The 20,333-nt window shown below is 36.3% G+C and overlaps 1 protein-coding gene across 1 annotated transcript in view; it reads right to left on the bottom strand.

The window, feature by feature from the left end:
- Positions 1 to 8,104: 8,104 nt before the first annotated feature.
- LOC125646667 (gamma-aminobutyric acid type B receptor subunit 2-like) overlaps positions 8,105 to 20,333 on the bottom strand; it is an 89,697-nt gene continuing 77,468 nt past the window's right edge. Inside the window, exons 11-17 of the mRNA XM_048873155.2 lie at positions 20,188 to 20,320; positions 17,915 to 18,019; positions 15,810 to 15,935; positions 15,174 to 15,506; positions 13,270 to 13,414; positions 11,649 to 11,710; positions 8,105 to 11,523 (exon numbers count right to left, since the gene is read on the bottom strand). Of these exons, the coding sequence (XP_048729112.2) occupies positions 11,416 to 11,523; positions 11,649 to 11,710; positions 13,270 to 13,414; positions 15,174 to 15,506; positions 15,810 to 15,935; positions 17,915 to 18,019; positions 20,188 to 20,320 (1,012 nt within the window). The 3' untranslated portion in view covers positions 8,105 to 11,415. The remainder of the gene's footprint in view (positions 11,524 to 11,648; positions 11,711 to 13,269; positions 13,415 to 15,173; positions 15,507 to 15,809; positions 15,936 to 17,914; positions 18,020 to 20,187; positions 20,321 to 20,333) is intronic.

Genomic DNA, 20,333 nt, shown 5'->3' with positions numbered 1-20,333 from the left:
TGATTTACATTTTGACTACTATGGATCTTCACAATGCTTGAAAAGTATTTGTAATGTATACATGGTATATAGACCAACATATGTATATTCAAAACATATTCAAAACTAAGATTTCAAATAAAATGTTTTAATATTAAAAATAAAATGTTTTACTTACCTACCCTAGCTAATTTTTTGAGGCATGAAATAAGAAACACATATATTCTATTTTGGCCTTATTTGAGTATTGCAAACAAAACATGCCATCAGTAACAGGAATCAGCCTTCAACATAACGTTGGAGTCCAATGCCCAGGGTCTGGTGAAGATAGAAGTGGTCAATATGTAAAACTTGCATAGTCACAAGTACAGCGGGTATGAAAAATTTTGTGTAAGCACTATATTTGCCGAATTGTTCTACTGTCATAGACGTTGATATTTGGCCCCATTCACAATATTCATGGAAGATAATTTATAATATTTTTTTCAACCTGACTTGTGTATTCATATAAAATTATATACATATGTGTTCATGGTATAATGTATTAAGTTATTAGTTTATAGCAATGGTAAGGATAGAACTAGGATGCAGCTAATCCCACAACATGATCAGCACTTTCTAAAATCTAAAGATCTGAAAATGATATGTCCTTAGCTCTAAAATCATCATTTCAGAGTCTTACCTAGTCAATGTGTGCGAATATATTATTGTCAAACTAATTACAGTCTACTCCAAATATATTGAAATTCAGGGAACTGACCTGAATTGTTCATCATATCCAAAGTTAAACCAATCTAATTAAAATTAGACTTCTTAGATCTGCACCGTATACTCTGTGTTAGAAGATCTGATATAAACCCAATTAGGGGTTATGTTCATGTGAACTTTATGTTAGCCAATCAACATGTCGCCTATGAAATTGTTGTTAAGGAAAATGGCTATGACTGTTTGGTTTGAAAGAATACACATAATACACATCGCAGCTAAATTTATGTCACAATGCACCGTTTACTTTGAATGGCGTTATATTCCTTGCGTTAATTAAGTAAACCATCTTGAAAATCATTCAAATCATACCCATCCCATTCATACATAAATCGAAATTTTAAATCTAAATCTTGCGATTTGTTGATTGTATGAACGGAATAGATTAGGCATTATTGTGAAAGTTTAAAATTCCTTATGTGAGAACATACAATTTTACAGTGTGGAATAAACTTTGTGGGAGAGAGATTACTGCAACTTGTATACGAATTGCCGGGAACCGCCTAAATAGTCATCATTGTCTTATCACACAATGTGACAGGCTGATAGTTCTCATGAATATTCCAAGTGAACAGTCATAAGGACGCGACCCCCTATGGGGTTATGTCAGATCTTATTGTAGTAACTGTGTGTATCTTACGATCCAATTTTAATTAGATTGAAGTTAAACATAACTGATGTTGAAATAATAATGTTACTCGGGATTTCTTTGTTTTACTTCAATATAACAGATAGTTCTAAGTGACTTCAATTTAAGTGGAGTGGACTGTATGTAATCATTATCAATTTCTCTAGGAAAGGAGAAAATGCAATCTCGCAAACAAGTGCTCTACTACCTGACCTGGCACCAATAATTAAGTGCATCAGATTGAATGTGTCAGACCATCACATATGACTTCCCACTTACACAAGACTTCAATCCTTATCTTTATCCCCTGGAAGACATTTTCACCTATGACTTTCAGGGGTTGGTCTATTGGCACCAAATGTAACAGGAAAGGTGAAAATGCAATGGACCAGAACAGGATCTGAATATGTGTCCCCTGATGCTCTACCAACTAAGCTATCTGACACCAGTGATTGACACCAACTGACTGCCACAACTGGACATCAAGAAAGGAATATTTCAATTTGATTATTGGTCCATATGTTGCTTTGAAAACGTTTTACAAATACAAATGTTACCCTATGACTCTTCTCCTTTATAAGTTAATCAGGTGTAAAATTATTCATTCATCTCAGTAACCATAGTGACATGGAACAACATCCAAGTCAGTCAGACACTTGCAGTCAGTGGACATCTTCAGACACACCGTCCATCAGCGTGTCAAAGATCTTACACCACTGAAACCATCCGCTTTTAATCTTTTCACTAATATTAAATGTTCATACAGATTTTAGGCTGTTCTTCACGGATGCTTAAGTTCCAATACTCAGTTATGACTGTACTTCTTCACAGGATTCAGGGTTTCAAATTACCGCTCGCCCACTCGCATTGGCGACTAAACTTTGCTTGTGGGCACCCAAAATTTCCGTTCTCATCACCCACTTGGCGACCGTAATTGTCCGATCAACATTTTTCTTTCCAACCAATCCGAGTCCTATTATAATTGAAGTTCAATTTCCGGTTGAGGTTTTGCCACTTGGCGAGACATTCCTGTTGTATCAAATCTTCCAAAATGTACTTAAACCAGAAGTTGAACAACGCTAGGGTTACTTCAAACGAAAAGAAAACGTCTGCTTTTACCAAAGTGGAAAGAAGGGGAGAATATGGTACGATGACGGCGAAAAGGGGATGACGTGATATGTGTACAAAACATGACACAAAAGGTCCAATCGTTGTGACAGCTTTCCCAAGTTATAAACTGAGAAGTTATAAGCTGAGAAATTTTGAAATCACATAAAAAGTCGGAAGAAACGTGTGTTAAAGTCAAACGTGAAGATAATAAAGTCCATGAACTCTGATATTTTTGCTATGTTGATGGATTGAGAGCGGAAATGAGAGAGAGGTATTTGAAAGAATTACGGAGAAGGAAACAGAATTTAAATATTGATATTTTATTTTTTAAATAAATTGCAACGTGACCTGATATTTCTTTTTTCTTGTAAAGAAACCATGGTATTCAATTTCATGATATGTGTGGGCTACTGAAATTTCATGTGGGCTAACAGTATTTCTTATTCAGGGGCCCACTTGGCCCCTAAGGTATTCAGTCGAAGTTGGGACCCTGGGATTCAGTAGAGAGGAGTGAAGTAGGATGGCATGTAGAATAAATCAGTCTAATACAGCAGATCCCCCCCCCCCCCCCCCCCACAAAGTCTGTTTAATGTGTTAATGCAATATACAGTCGTCACTGAAAATATTTCTTAGAGAGAGTGAGAGCAGAGAGAGAGAGAGAGAGAGAGAGAGAGAGAGATTTATCTTTGAAATCTAACTGTCATTACTCATTATATGTTTATATTATATCTCTACTGCTGTCCGTTCAACAATGTTTACAAAAAGTGTTATGCAATGATTTCGTTTTTAATCACATGTCATGTAAACTGTAATGATTCCGTTTTCAATTTAAAAACTGTAAACAATTCATGCGCACTTATATATAGAATTGGTACATAGAACATGTCCAATAATTAAATTCATATTTTCATTTTTCTTGTAAAGCCGAGTTTTGAATATCCCAGGCTGACTGAACTAAGTGTCAGAGGAAATTCAAAATGTAAACAAACAAGAAAGTCATTGGGCTAATCCAGTAATGAAAATAATAATTGGTTGTCTTGTATCTGGGATAATATAGTGCAAATACATAGTATAAATGGAAATGCCTTACTTCATTAAACTGTGACTATACTTACTGAGAAAGTGAAATTTAGGTCTACACAGTACTAGATATTGTCCAACTACAAGTTCAGTTCGCGAGTAAGTTCTCTGTATATCAAGAAGTCCGAACCCGATCAAATAGAGTACTGTATACTTATACCCCAATATATAGGACTATAAGAAGGGTCCAGACCCCCTCCCCTAGGGATTTGCATATTATATACCATCATCATGATTTATGAAATGAGTTTTACATGTGTGCACTATATCACGAGAACTGGGGGGGGGGGGGGGGGGGGGGGGGGGGGGAATCACAGACTTGAAACGATTTGTTATTCAGTGAATTGGGACACGTCGTATTCGTCAAATATACTGATCTACAATCAGGGCCGTAAATTACATGGAGGCGGAGGAGGCAGCTGCCTCCTCCAACTTTTGAGCCAAAAAAAAAATAAAATTTAAAGTTCATTAGAATTTTTGTTGTTTCCAATAACTAAGAACATGATACCTCCCTTAAAAAGCATTCCAAATCTTTCTTTTAGAATGAGTTAGTCAAGTAACATCTTAGAAGGCCCTAGAATCAAGGATTTTGCACGAAACGTGTTCAGTTTGCACAAAATGTGCTCAGCGTCTGGGGGCCTGGGCGGCCCCCAGACCCCCGCCTAATTTCCTGCCTCCTCCAAATTGAAGGTTAATTTACGGCCCTGACAATGCGCGGAATTTGTATTTGATTTTTGACAATGCTGTGTGTTTTGGTACCATTTGAATATTCACGATCATTCGTATACGTGACGTAGCATAGCAAATATGTTATTGCACTGGGTTTTAATACTGCAGGTGTTATAGAGCCAGACTTAGTCTCATGAGAAGAGACCAGTCATCCAAACCTAACTCATCTACTCCGATGTTGTGTAAATCATATTCATCCTTAAAAGTAATCACCAATCTGATGGCGATTAAAAGGCTTCGATTCATCAAATTACATATGCACCATACTAAAATCTAACGAGGGATACCACCACTGACCAAAGTATTACCGAAATTTTGATTTCCTCCAATTTTCTAAAAAAAAAAAAAATACAAGTTGTTGAACTTAGTCAGTTTTGAGAAAATATTACATAGAGAGTACGTTATTTTTCTGTTCATCCCCTTCCAGTTTTCAACTAAGAGACCGTCTTTGTTTTGATTGATTGATTGATGTTTTCCGCCACACTCAACAATTTTTCAGTGGCGCCCAGTTTTTATTGGTGGAAGAGAGAACCCAGATACAATGTACCTGGGAAGAGACCACCGACCTTCCGAAAGTAAACTGGGAAACTTTCTCACCGGCGCGAGTGGGATTCAAACCCGCGCCGACAAAGGTGAGAGGCCATGTGATTTTGAGCGCGATGCTCTAACCACTCGGCCACGGAGGCCCCCGCCTTTGTTTTGAAGCTAGGACCTTGCATGTAAACAATTGAACAGGAGGATTGTGATTCTCAACATATGGATGTCTTGTTGAGGGAGGTTTAAGTATATATAGAAACCCAAGAAATTCATAATAAAAGGAAAATATTACATTAATAAAATATGAGCTGATGTAATAGATTTTGGATAAACTGTTGCAAAAGTACATTTTGTTACATAAAAAATCAAATCAAATACTAAACCCACATATCAAATAAGCTATCCTGAATAGATATGAAAATCTAAAAGACCGGGCTTCATATGTTACAGCTTGATGATGACTGAGGCTACCTTTTAAAGTAAAGTGCTACATGTACAACTCCTGGCAATTTGCCATGTTTCCTTCTCAATGTCACAAAACAAACATCTTTCAATTTATTTCACTCAAAACATGGAATAGTACATGAGGTACATGAAACGTATATACTTATATACAGTAACATGGGTCAAACAGACAAAAAAAAATCACATTAAGATAAACATTTTAAAACTGTACTTCTTTTACAACTCTTTACTTATATATTTCTGAATGAGTAAAATATACATGGGTGAAAACACTGACATTCTTACTCAGGTCATAGCTGCACTCAGTTGAGTGTGAGGCAGAAGCAAGATTTTGATCATAGTAGTACGATTTTTTGTGAAAATGGCCACAGGAGATCAGACAATATTATTGATTTCCAAAACAAACATACACAACTTTGAATCTTTAGTAGACATGAGTTCACAAAATGTTTTAGCATTTGGGGCAGAACAATATGTTCAATAAATCTCAATCTAATTAAAATCGGACTTCTTAGATCCGCGCCGTATTGTACCGATTGTGAGCGTATTCTAGGATCTGATTTTAATTAGATTGAATAAATCTCTAGGTAATTTGTTTTATATTCCAGAATAGGGAGAAATTCATCTTCAATGCGACCCGAGTTCGATCCCTGTGATCGGCAGTGGTTGTACATGTATGTGAGAGGGAATGGCGGTCGCCCGCTCGAACACGCGGGTTTCCTCTGGGTAGTCCGGTTTCCTCCCACATAAAGACCCCCTAGCGCAAACATCCGAGCATCAAATGATCCTATTGGAAATAATCTTTCGAGCATTCATGGGTTCTCCTTGGTATTTATCTATGTCTATTTGTATGTATGCTTATACCGAATAAACATTTATTTTATGCATAATATACAAAAACGTTCGATATTATTCCATCTGCCTACTTTGACAGGAAGGTGATGGTTAACAAAGAGTTTTCGTAACTTCCTTAGTAACATAAACAATGTAAAATATTCCTAACATTCAAAGTTTCTTTTAAAAATTCTGTAAATCTCTCTCTTTGAAGTCCTTCATATATCCTCCTGCAATTTTTGTAAAAATTGATTTCGTAGCCTTTGCTTAACAATTGAGTTAATCCACCGCTGCTTAACAATTGAGTTAATCCACCGCTGCTTAACAATTGAGTTAATCCACCGGTGTTATGATTGCGTGTTCTATGCTCATACCAAATGCTTGAGAGGTCATATTTTCTAAAACACTTTTAAAAATTTTTTTACTTGTCCTTTGTCAGATATGTTACGCGCATACAAATAAATAATCTTGCTCAGTTTGCTAAAGTGTATCAGTTCTGTTGAAAAGTTTTGTAATAAGAGATCATTATAGTAAAAATTGTTATACATGGATTGTATACAGAGGATATCGTCTATATAACCATACAATATGGCGTTCTACTTTAATAATTGTAAATGAACACGTTCAACAATAGCATTATTATCATAACCCCAAATTTTACAACAGGCACCACAACTTTATCAAACAGAGCTAACTGACAATCAAATGGTAAATCAGATCATCTTTTCTTTCCTTATTACTCTAAACATAGCTTTATGTGCTTGTTCGCACGTTTGGTTTTATTTTATTTTATTTTTTTTTACAAAATGAATCAGATCGTGAAAAAAGTCCTATATGCAAGGTGAAGATAACGAACAGTGATCAATCTCATAACTCCTACAAGCAATACAAAATAGATAGTTGGGCAAACACGGACCCCTGGACACACCAGAGGCGGGATCAGGTGCCTAGGAGGAGTAAGCATCCCCTGTTGACCGGTCACACCCGCCGTGAGCCCCATATCCTGATCAGGTAAATTTCAACTAATTGTTTGTTTCAACATATAAAACATTGTAAGTGAAGACACATTTTGGTTATCGGCGTTTTGAAAATACTACAATTTTTGTTTTACTAAATATAATCCCGTGGGGATCCAGGTTAGAATAGGTCCTCAGTACCCCTTGCTTGTCGTAAGAGGCGACTAAATGGAGCGGTCTTCGGATGAGACCGCAAAAACAGAGTTCCCGTGTCACAGCAGGTGTGGCACGATAAAGATCCCCCCCCCCCCTGCTCAAAGGCCATAAGCGCCATATGAGTGAAATATCCTCGAAAACAATATTCAATCGATCAATCAATATTCACAGAAAGTTTCCATCATAGTTCACAATAGCTATCAAATTTGTTCAACGCTAACTGTAGACTATTTTAGAATAACAGTGTCATCTACATAAAACAAGATAAACATCTTTGAATACAAAAATAATTCTTCCTTTTTTTTTTCCAATTCTCTATAGTAAATGTAGTAAGACCAATAACGATTCTGCCTTTCATAATCTTCTAAATCGGTTATGGATAATGAGAACAAAAATAGGGATACATTACCTCCTTGGCGAACACCACCATTGCAGCTAAAATATTTGGATGATAGCACAAATCTTTGATTTTGTACCTTTGTGCATAATTTGTATATGTGAGAAGCATTTACCATTTATTACACTTTTCAGAGGTTTGCGTCAGAGTCCATCTCTCCAATCTAACAAAAACACCCTAATGCAAGGTGAAGATAACGAACAGTGATCAATCTCATAACTCCTACAACCAAAATAGATAGTTGGGCAAACATGGACCCCTGGACACACCAGAGGTGGGATCAGGTGCCTAGGAGGAGTAAGCATCCCCTGTTGACCGGTCACATCCGCCGTGAGCCCCATATCCTGATCAGGTAAACGGAGTTATCCGCAGTCAAAATCAGTGTGCCAAGAACGGCTTAACATTCGGTATGAAACACGTCAGACAGCATTTGACCCAATGCGAGGTCGTATTGACGAACTAGATCGTAATAACGACCATAGAATTTGCGAAATGCTGACTTCAATCGAGACTGTTGAAATCCCTGTACCATCAACTTGTTTGTTAGTAGCTTACCTCGATTTAAAAACTGACTATACCCAGAACAAGCTCTTGCATATCGAATTAGTTGAGATATAACATTCTCATGGGCGTATTATGTACCGTTTATGTTACTCTTGTGCTATACATTCCAAGGGAACTATCCCGTAGGGATCCGGGTTAAAATAGGTCCGCAGTACTTACAATTGTATTGCTTGTCTTAAGAGGCGACTAAATGGGGCGGTCCTTCGGATGGGACCGCAAAAACCGAGGTCCCATGTCACAGCAGGTGTGGAACGATAAAGATCCCTCCCTGCTCAATGACCGTAAGCGTCAAGTATAGGCCTATATTTTGCAGCCCTTCGCCGGCAGTGGTGACGTCTCCATATGAGTGAAACATTCTCGAGTGGGACGTTAAACAATATAAAATCATTGAATCAATCCAAGAGAACTTCTCTATTCCATCATGAACTGCGCGTAAAATCATATATATATTTGCATGCAAATGACTTTGGTGTTGTCTTCCCCTTCACACACATCCTCGTTTTATTTGAAATAACACTGATTTTGACTACGGATAACGCCGTTTACCTGATCAGGATATAGGGCTCACGGCAGGTGTGACCGGTCGACAGGGGATGCTTACTCCTCCTAGGCACCTGATCCCACCTCTGGTGTGTCCAGGGTTCCGTGTTTTCCCCACTCTCTATTTGTATTGCTTATAGGAGTTATGAGATTGATCACTGTTCGTTATCTTCACCTTTCATGTCCCAGAAAACGTTCCCCAAACAATACAATCCTATATTCAAAAGTTAGACCTTGAAACAATGAGAGCTGATTTCAAATTATGAGCACTAAATAAACAGATATGTTCGTTTTTACAAAATGATAGGAAAATATATATTCACATAAACTTTTCTTTTTATATTTGTAAAGGAACACCGCATGTTGGGTGCTGTACTTATCTCTGATACTTTGGATAAATGGGAGTGATATAGATTATTTATTCATAATTGATTCTGTCCGACCAAGTATGACCTCGATTCGTTGTAATGTATACCCCCTTTACCCTCCATTTATATATCTACATACGCAATATAAATGACAAGTTGTACATGTAATATATGCTGGTTTTTCGCCACCAGCGCGACTTTAATTATGAACGAACGGAAAGGTTTTTAATTTTCAACGTAATATGTGTAATTATAAATGATTACGTAATAATAATAATGGTTGGCAATGATATATATGTAGATCAAAATAATTTTGATATGATTTCATACCGAATTTAGATAATAAAACATGACCACAAATGAATATGATTTACTAGTTAACTCGAGAAATGCATGACGCAATCATTACGTAAGATCCAACAACCATCCTCCTCATGGTCTGAAACAGCCATGGACTTGAGTAACCTTTTTAATCAAGTTCGAACCTCAAATATTATTTCTACAAAGTCATATTGGAAGTTTAGTTTCCTGATACTGTTTGTATTACCAAAGAAAAGCTTCAAGGTATCACAATATCAAATTGGGCAGAGAATCTCTAAACTCTAACATTTGCTTATTTGATTTTTAAAAAAAACAACAACAGAAATCATTGTTACTACGATACCATACAACCTGATAAAGCCACCTTTTATAATATACACGAGTTAATGCACTGCACTGGGTCCCCAATAGATATAGCTACATCTGTCTCAGAGTGCGACCCACTGTCCATTCCCTGGTGAATGGTGAGCGAAATTGATGCATTTTATAAATTCAAACCATGAACTTAGTACACCTTTCCAAAACGGATTTGTGCATAACATTAAAAAAATAATCTTACCCAGTACAACCAAGTTTTCAGCATATAAATATACAGATTAGTTACATCTTCCAAGATGTTGGACATGTACAGTTATATTAGTTCAGTGGTTCTGGAGAAGAAGATGAAATTATCAAAAGTTTGCGCTGATGACAATGATGACTGACAGCGGACAATTTCGACAAGAAAATCTCAACTGTTCTCATACTCTTCTGTGTGGGTGGGTGTGGGTGGGTGTGTACGTATATGTGCGAACATTGCACGTTACATGTATCATAAACTATTTCTAAGGTTATTATTACAATTCTGCTTCTTTAGGAATAATACAAATGTCCGTTACATGTCCTACACGGAAACGATCGGTACGATATCCCTTACTCCTCATGAACAGTATTTCCACCAGCCGTGTACTTCTAAATATACGCCAGGCCAACCTTCAATAATCCTGATCTTCACGGGTTTTTCCTACTCAGCTGATATAAATATACGCCAGGCCAACCTTCAATAATCCTGATCTTCACGGGTTTTTCCTACTCAGCTGATATAAATATACGCCAGGCCAACCTTCAATAATCCTGATCTTCACGGGTTTTTCCTACTCAGCTGATATAAATATACGCCAGGCCAACCTTCAATAATCCTGATCTTCACGGGTTTTTCCTACTCAGCTGATATAAATATACGCCAGGCCAACCTTCAATAATCCTGATCTTCACGGGTTTTTCCTACTCAGCTGATATAAATATACGCCAGGCCAACCTTCAATAATCCTGACCTTCACGGGTTTTTCTTACTCAGCTGATACACTTTTCTAGTCAGCTGATACACTTTCCTACTCAGCTGATACACTTTTCTACTCAGCTGATACACTTTCCTACTCAGCTGGTACACTTTCCTACTCAGCTGATACACTTTTCTACTCAGCTGATACACTTTTCTAGTCAGTTGGGCATGTTATTCTTCAAGGGCGTTGGGAGATCCTGACGAATATCCTCGGCCCAGATTTTCGCTGTTGATGCCAAAAATTTATCCATTGTCCCTTTGTTCTTCGACATCTCGTATGCTTTTTCTCTCAGATATTTTTGTGTTAAGGACTGAATGATAGGTAACAAAGAATATTCTGTCCCTAAGCCTGACACCAGTTTCCCGCCATTCTAACCGGAAGTTCTTTAACATTTACAAACATGTATTTAAATGCTATATATTTATCGACAAATTCTTTGGTGAGGGTTATCAAGGAAGTCAATGTACCTGCAGCATGAACAGCAAACGCAATATTCAGAAGAAAAAGGTCAAGAAATGTTTTCAACCTGTGAGATCCTTGAGGAGATTTTCAGACTGGGAAATGTATAAAGTATTTTGTGTTTAAAATAATGTAAACATATCGATCACACAGATGTGCAGTTAAGGTCACTATTATCAGTCGTGTCCATTTTGAGTTCCGCTATTTCGGAAACTGAAGAGGTTGTAAATTTCTCCGACTCCACAGCAATAATCTATAATTAGAAAACCCATCATAATATGTAGTTGCATATTTGAAAATATTGGTTATTGAAAGAAAGAAGTGTTTGTATTTGACGATAAACTAACAAATGATCGATGCATTTTGAAATTAGAATACCTTAAGGTCAGGATTGTTCTGCACATTGAAAACGTTTTTCTCAAAATTCTTCTCTTTGAAATCTATTTCAAAATAAAACAGTATGCATGTAACAAGAATTCTAAGAATATTGCTTAAGCTCCTTAGTTTTTCTGAGTAACAGGCCCATTGCGGAATTATAAACTTTAAAATGCCAAACAGTAGCACATGACAGAATTATCAGATCAGTATAAACACATACCTGTATGAAGTTTTATCATCGAGCAATATCATGAAAATGCTTGATATTAATTTGAAAGAGTGCATGTGTTCGTGTGTGCTATGTTTTTTATTCGATACCCCATTGTGGTTCAATCAAGACAATTTGAATACACCTAAAAATGTTTTTGAATTAATTACATTTTACATTTTTATACACAAAAGGGCAGTCAGAGTAGATTGCCAGTATTTGCAGAAATACCCTTTTAATCCTTATCAGGGGTGTCAGGTGTCACTGTTTTAGAGAAACAATCCATGTATGGCTCAACTTGCTGTATATATATATATATATATATATATATATATATATATATATATATATATATATATATATATACGATGCACCATTGTAAACACACGGGGACCATTTGGATAACCTAAATCTACATGACAATGATTTCCTTTTTCATTCGTCCTCCTGAACCAGAGAAGACCCTAAACTGCTTTCTCTACACGTACATATTCATAGGAGAGTTTCTCATACTGCTGGACCTTTTTTATCCCCATTCGGGAATTCTTCATTCATAAAAGACATCACCAGCTGTAAATGTACGCCACAAATTTCAAGACACACAATTTACAAGGTCATACATGTAGCAGTGAGAGTTCTTTATCGTACCAACGCCTACCGCGACATGGAACCTCCGTTTTACGATACTATCAGAATGACGAAGAAGTACGACGGTCACTTCTTATGCTAAACGTCTTAAATCTGACAAGTCACTGGGATGGGCCATCAACCCCAGCACTAAACACATATGGTAAACACATAATATTAGACATTTAAGCACATGCAGTTAACACAGAGACATTTAAACGCATGCAGTTAGCACACAGATATTTAAACATTTACGATAAACACACATGCATTTACAGACATACGGTAAACACATAGATATTTAATACAAAACAGAAAACACTCAAACATTTAAACACATACAGTCGACATACAGATATTTAAACACATAGTCGACATACAGATATTTAAACACAGACAATGGACATACAGATATTTAAACACAGACAGTGGACATACAGATATTTAAACACATAGTCGACATACAGATATTTAAACACAGACAATGAACATACAGATATTTAAACACAGACAGTGGACATACAGATATTTAAATACATACAGTCGACATACATATATTTAAACACAGACAGTGGACATACAGATATTTAAACACAGACAGTGGACATACAGATATTTAAACACATACCGTCGACATACAGATATTTAAACACAGACAGTGGACATACAGATATTTAAACACATACAGTCGACATACCAATATTGAAACACATACAATAAACATTCAGGCATTTAAATACAAGCGTACAACACACAGACAATCCGGATACAGATTCGCTGTTTTACCGGATCTGAAGTCTTCCACGGCAGATATGTTTGTCGTCTTGGTTTCCTTATCCCCCATCTTTGACTCGGAGTTTTTATACAGGTTGTTGGGCTTTGGCATGCTTGTATTAAATCTGATCGGATCTGTAGACTTTCTCAGCTTTACCTAAAACAGTAATTTTCAGCGTACCTTTATAACATATTTTTCTGATAACAATATTCAAAGTAAATCAATGTATTTTACTTATGTTATGTTGAGGGTTTTCTCATCATTATATAGATCTAGCTCAATATTTCCAAAGTGTACATACATGTATGTGATTCTATAAGGAGCACTGCATAGTTTGTTGGGTATGTAAAACTTATACGGTACCAATTTTGATGTACCAGATGCACATTTCGACAAATAATGTATCTTCAGTGATGTTCAAGTCGAAATTTTAGAAATTCGAAATAACAATAAACTTGTAAGAGCTAAAAGGAAAAGAAGAGTGCCAAAAACTGGAGCCAAATTCGTCCAAGGATAGAGCTATGCACGAGGGAGATAATCCTTAATTTCTAAATTCTATTCCAGCAATTAAATATACATCCGTATTTTTAAGCTAGTAACAAAGTACTTAGCTACTGGGCTGTAGAGACCCTCGGGGACTAACAGACCACCAGCAAAGGCCTCGACCCAGTGGTCGTAATGTAAAACTTATACGGTACCAATTTCGATGCACCCGATGCGCATTTCGACAAATAATGTCTCTTCCGTGATGCTCAAGCCGAACGTTTGGAAATTCGAAGTAAAAATAAACTTGTAAGAGCTAAAAAGAAAACTAGAGTGCCAAAAACTGGAGCTAAATTCGTCCAATATGTGAGATGATTATCAACTCTAGATAACGTGGTGATTATAGTTTTCCATTGTCTGACGTGTTTCATACCGATTGTTAGGCCGTTCTTGGCACACTGATTTTGACTACGGATAACTCCGTTTGCCTGATCAAGATATAGGGCTCACGGCGGGTATGACCGGTCGACAGGGGATGCTTACTCCTCCTAGGCACATTATCCCACCTCTGGTATATCTAAGGGTTCGTATTTGCCCAGCTCTCTATTTTATATTGCTTATAGGAGTTATGAGATTGATCACTGTTCGTTATCTTCGTCTTTCATATGAACAAACTAGACAGTTATTCCCTTAAATTATGAAATATTCATATGAAAACAATGCCAAACCGAAATTGAAATGCATATGCCATTCCATATTAATTTCCATAGTATCCGCCCACTGACGACAGGATATGCATGCAACTCATGAAATTTACATTTTCGTGTAGAATACAGGGAAACTAAGACATTAGAGCTTCAAAGGATGACCACAGAGAAAACAATGTAAATATAAATCTTGTATAAATGCAAGCGTTCTCCATCATTTTGAAGTCTAAATCTGTCAATTTTTTATAAATAATTGCAAAGATCAAAGGAATGCCGCGGTCATTATTCTGCAATATACCTTCAGACGTAAATTTCTTAATCTACATGTCAAGAAATCTATTTTATCTCTTCTACATTCATTTTGCATGGAGTGTGCATCTGCGTGTATATCTGTATTCCAGCCATATATTAAATGTTCTAAAGTGTTCTTTGTCCTGTCCATTTTTGATGACAAGTTTAGAGGCTACTCTGGGATAGTTTACATGAAGCGATGTACGCATTTACCACGGGCCCCATTCTCACTTGAACATTTAATTTGACATCGTCGGCATGATTTATATACATTGTCATTGAATCAGCACTCTACTGCGTATTTTAAAATACAGATATGCAGTTCATTTTCTAACCTTTCTTAACAGAGTTATGCTTATGAACTTTTGATTACATACTACAAGAGATCTACCACATCATTTTTCACATGTTTTAAATCCTTGATGGAGATTTACCTTTGGAACGAAAAGGATGCACAGCACTAATGTTGTCGTAAAAATACACACAACCGACGTGAAGACGAATTTTGTCGTCGGTTTTTCAGGGGGTAAAACAAACGTCACAGGCACACACAAGGCGCACACGATGATGATGTTGTAGACGCAGAAGCCGATGTATTTGGAATCATTTAGAGAGGGCACTTTAATGTGCCGGGTTTCCCAGGCCAGGAAGGTGCCCAGGGCCAGCAAACCACCTTTGCTGATGTACTGGGCGGACAACCAGTAAGACTGGTACTCATTATAACACACATGGTAAGTTTCAATAAGTACTGTGTCCGAATCTTCAAGCTGAAATACATAGACATTGCCTCATAAGAACTGGGCATGACCTGTGCAAAATTCTCATGTACTTTATCGGGGAAAACTTGTGTCGTGTAATTTTCAGACTGCTTACTTTAATTACTTCATCGCGTCTCATGCAAAGATATTTTGTCTATATAAAATCTGTGTGTACACTAAATCTCAGTTTTATTAAGATTAATGATGATTTTATTCATATACTAGGTACATATAATCTGAATGGAAATTAATACTTTTGATACATTTGTAATAAAAAGATACATAATAAAAATGACAAAGAAAAATGGATACCTCGACAGACACACTTCTCTCTAGTAGATGCAGTGGATGAAAAATAGTCCATAATGTAAGAAAGATGATGTCGAGTAGCACCAGGACTCCAAGGAGACCGAACAGATGGGCGTCTTTTATAGTCTGCTGCTTAAGAAACGGGTGACTTGTTACATGTGTAATATGCAGAGCGTGATATTTACCTATCAAAGCATGCCGCATCTTTGTTGCGTTTTATAACTGATTAGTCTAGAATAAAAACAAAAAAAATTACACGAATCCAAGTTCTTCATGAAATTTTGTATGTAAAGATTCTGTGTAGAAACTACGATACAGGAACTGGCTTTATCGTGTCGACGCCTGTCGCTACACGTGACCTTGGACTTTAAGGCGCCATTCGAAAGACCCGCGACTTTTACTCAAGGAGCAGTCGCGGTCTACATTCAACATGTCGAAGTGCACGTGAAGTCTAAAATTTCACATGTCCAAGCACACGCGAAGCTTGAACCCTCGACCTTCCAATCATGACGCTAACGCTCTCTACACTGACCCAGTGCATTATAAATAAAAAATCCAAACACATAATGATCAACGATCAGCAGAACCTGATTGTTATGGGATTATTTTGGATTTGATTCTAAGGTGGAGCCAAATTAGCCATGTAATTATGTAAAGTTTTCATCAGTATGGCACTTTCGGGGGTGGGGGTTATTTGTGGTTTTAAGAATAGCAATCGTATTTAACCACGAACCGTGAAATATTCTATTTATCAATGTTTTATGCATTATAATTTATTAGTTTATAATTTTCTGTTGTCTGTTTTCTGTCGATCTGGTCGCAGCCAGCCTAGTTATTAGGGCGAGCGAGTTATAACTGTGAGATCATGAAATCGATTCTCATCTCGGCACCGCGTAAAACTTCGACGTTTGGCATAGCCTTAGCCAAGCTCCGACACCAGAAGGGAAGTTGTGTCTTAAACAATGAGGAGCCGTGTCACGGTAGGCGTGGACATGATAGAGAACCCTCACTTCTACGGCCGTAAACGCCATGCATAGGTCAGAGTTTGTAGCACTTCACCTACAACTGGTGACGTCCTTACACGATCGAACAAAATCTCGAATGTGACGTAATAAACAACATGCAGTATGTAAAATATTCTCTTTTGGTTAACGCTACGCAGGATAGCAGGTCTTCTTTGTAAAATGAGTTTTATTTCAGATTCAATGAATTTGTTCATGAAAGAACATTCAAATTGACATTATTCAGGATTTTCCAAGAACCCTTACTCTCGAAGAGACATACAACACACAATCAATTAAAACTCCGATGTTTTGAGTTAGAATTGTTGCAGTTTCAGAATACGAAGCTCACTATTATAATTTTAATTTAGATTTTGGGTCAGAAAATAGCCAGTGATGCATTTAGTGCCTTGGTTTTAAACTAGATGTAGGTATTGTTTGTCCTCGATTGAATGGCTTGATATGCGTTCTTGGTGGAGTTGCTATGAAACAAAACAGTGAAACAAACTGACGCATTATAACACATTTACGAACAAGAAATTGAAATGACTAAACATGATGAACAATTCAAGGATTGATGGTGTATCTGAGCTTCAGTACACGGACTGAATTAACAAATCATTTCCTGTCAATGATTGCATTTAGGAGTGCTTAGAGAAGTTTTCCAAATTGATTTTGAAATTATTGCTGCTTAAATCTTTCTTAGTAAATTATTATCGATCGAAGTACATGTATTTTCCTTATACGTGCAGGAAAAACTATTATGTTATTTTAACCAGAGAGCACAAAAACTTCACAAGAGTGCTATTATAAAAGAAGATATAGTCGACATTTGCATGTTCAATTTGTTTTTTTTTGTTGTTTTTTTTGGGTTTTTTTTGGGTTTTTTTTTTTTAGATAAGGGAAGTTTATAGAGTTTTGCTATTACACGAATCCATTCTCTTTTCTTTCGCAATTTGTATTGCAAACTGAATAAAGTTCAATTTTAGAATGACTAACCAAATAACTCAGACAAGTTTGTCTTTTTTATTTGTTTAGGATAGGAAGTAAAACATGCATATACTGTTTCTGAAAATTTGTCCTCACCCTCGACCAAGGTTAGTTTACCTTCTTCACAGAACCCTGAGTAAACAGAATGTGCACTCTGAAAGTTTTGGAAAACAGGGCTCCAAATCCAAGTGTAAAACCAATGGAGACGATCCAAACATTTAGCTGCAATGTAAAACATGAATTGATGACCAGGTTAAAGATTTTTCATCGTGAGGTCACGAAGTCGACGTATATAGTTTGATTACTGCAATACGGTTTGTGAAATTATCAAACATTTTATAACTGTTTTCTAGGTTGTATATTGATTGTTTAAGAATTCCTTGTGTTGATGATGGACACATCCCTATGCAACAGCTGCGCATTGTTAAAAATCCCTCGTATAGAATATTTCCGTGGGGGAAACTACTGTGCCCTATGACGTATGCTGGAGTAAATCCATACCCACATGTAATTTCAAAAACTAAATTCCTATATGTATCTTAAATGTACTAAACTACATGTAGAAATACACTAAAAGCTCTAATATTTGTCTGGAAAATCGATCAATTGGATAAAAAATATATACTTATTTCTAACTTAATATATTGTTTAAATAAGTCTACAAAGATATACTTGTATAAAACGAATTTGATATAAGAGTTGAAGTTGTTTCGCGAATTCTAGTAATATAGAACATGAAACGGATAGATGGATAAAAATAGAAGAAGGAGAAATATGCTGTCGTCTGAGGAAAATTTTATACTGGAGCGATTTTTCCTAAAGGGATAATTCCGGATTAATTCTTCCTAGGGGAAAATTCTATGATATACCGGTTACCTGTAGCTAAAACTTGTACATTTCTTTCACTCGTGTTTTACTACAGTACTGAACCATGTAAGATTAAGAAAAAAAAATTTTCTCTTCATTTTTTAAAAACTATCACTCGAGTATCGTGCAGCAGCTATAATAATAGTCGAAAGCCAAATAAAGGTATACTCAGGGCCGTAAGTAGGGTTCTAAATCAGGGGAGGCAGGGGATTGGGGGCCGCCGATTGACTTTACGACTGAAAATGACACTTTTTAAATCCCAATTTATCATGTTTGTGTTTCATTTGTACTATGTAAAGAATCGTAATATGGTGTCAAAGACAAAGGTGCTTGTCTTCATTTTAAACATATATCCTATAATATAACATTTATATAATTTTATTTTCTTTTTTGCCAAAAAATCAGACGAGGCAGTTGCCTCGTCTGCCTCATCGGCAGTTACGGCCCTGATACTGAAATGAAAGCCAAATAAAGGTATACTGAAATGAAAGCCAAATAAAGGTATACTGAAATGAAAGCCAAATAAAGTTATACTGAAATGAAAGCCAAATAAAGGTATACTGAAATGAAAGCCAAATAAAGGTATACTGAAATGAAAGCCAAATAAAGGTACTAGTATACCGGAATGAACACCAGAGAGAGAGAGATGAAATCTTCATATATTTATGTATATATAAGTACCGCAAAAAAGACAAAATTACGGCATATCGATCTCTTGGTACCGAAATTAAAGCCTAATAATGACATTCCGACCAATATGTACTGGGACGACAACCAAATAAAGGTCTACCATCTATACAATGTGTGTACTGGGATGACCACGAATACACACAGTAACCATTTGTCAACCCCCGGGATCTCTACTCTATACTCAGAGCATTTCATCTTTCCAAGGAAAAATGAGGCCCTAAAGCACCAAATAAACAATTTTATTCATTGTTCGGTTGTTACTTTCCAAATGTTTTCCATCAATACTTTCGAAAAGAAATTGTATGAGTACCGGTATATATTATCAAATTTTCCACGAATGCATAGTTTGCTGCCATTTTTCAGTTAGATAATTTCTGTGTGTGTGTGTTATCTAAGTTTTATGAATACTGTCGTTTACTAGTATACTACATGTATATGTCAGAGGATTTTAATTGAAAGACTAATTACTAACCTGTGTCTAATTATGTAAGCATCTGCTTATCTACCGGATGTCAAGAGTTAAGGTTATTTTCAATGATCGAACACATTTCTGATACAAAATCAGTTAAGTTTAATAAACTTTTCTCACCCATTCTCAATCCTTAAGCGTAACTATTGGATACAGATAACATCATTTGTTATATTTAGACAAAGTTTATGTATTTTTATGTCGAGTGATACAGCCAAGAAAGGATGCAGGGGATTGTTCCAAAAATTGCGCTTTAATTGCAGAACTCTACTCACCATTTTACGATAACGATGTTAAAGTACTTTGATTACATTCCATATGTAATTCGCATTACACAAAAAAATCTTCATTTACATAAGATTACCATGCAGATATGTTGATTCAGGTACGGCAACGATTCTGAATAATCCACAGACATGAAGATGACAGCTATGTAGATCAGTAACCCGCCGCCTATAATTGTGTTGTTCATTCGAGGACTTGACATCTTTATGTTCCTGAAAAATAATT

This window comes from Ostrea edulis, chromosome 6, assembly GCF_947568905.1.
Source record: "Ostrea edulis chromosome 6, xbOstEdul1.1, whole genome shotgun sequence".
NCBI classification, from domain to species: Eukaryota; Metazoa; Mollusca; class Bivalvia; order Ostreida; family Ostreidae; genus Ostrea; species Ostrea edulis.
Note: the sequence above shows the minus strand (reverse complement) of the source record. Positions and strands in the feature narration are given on the sequence as shown.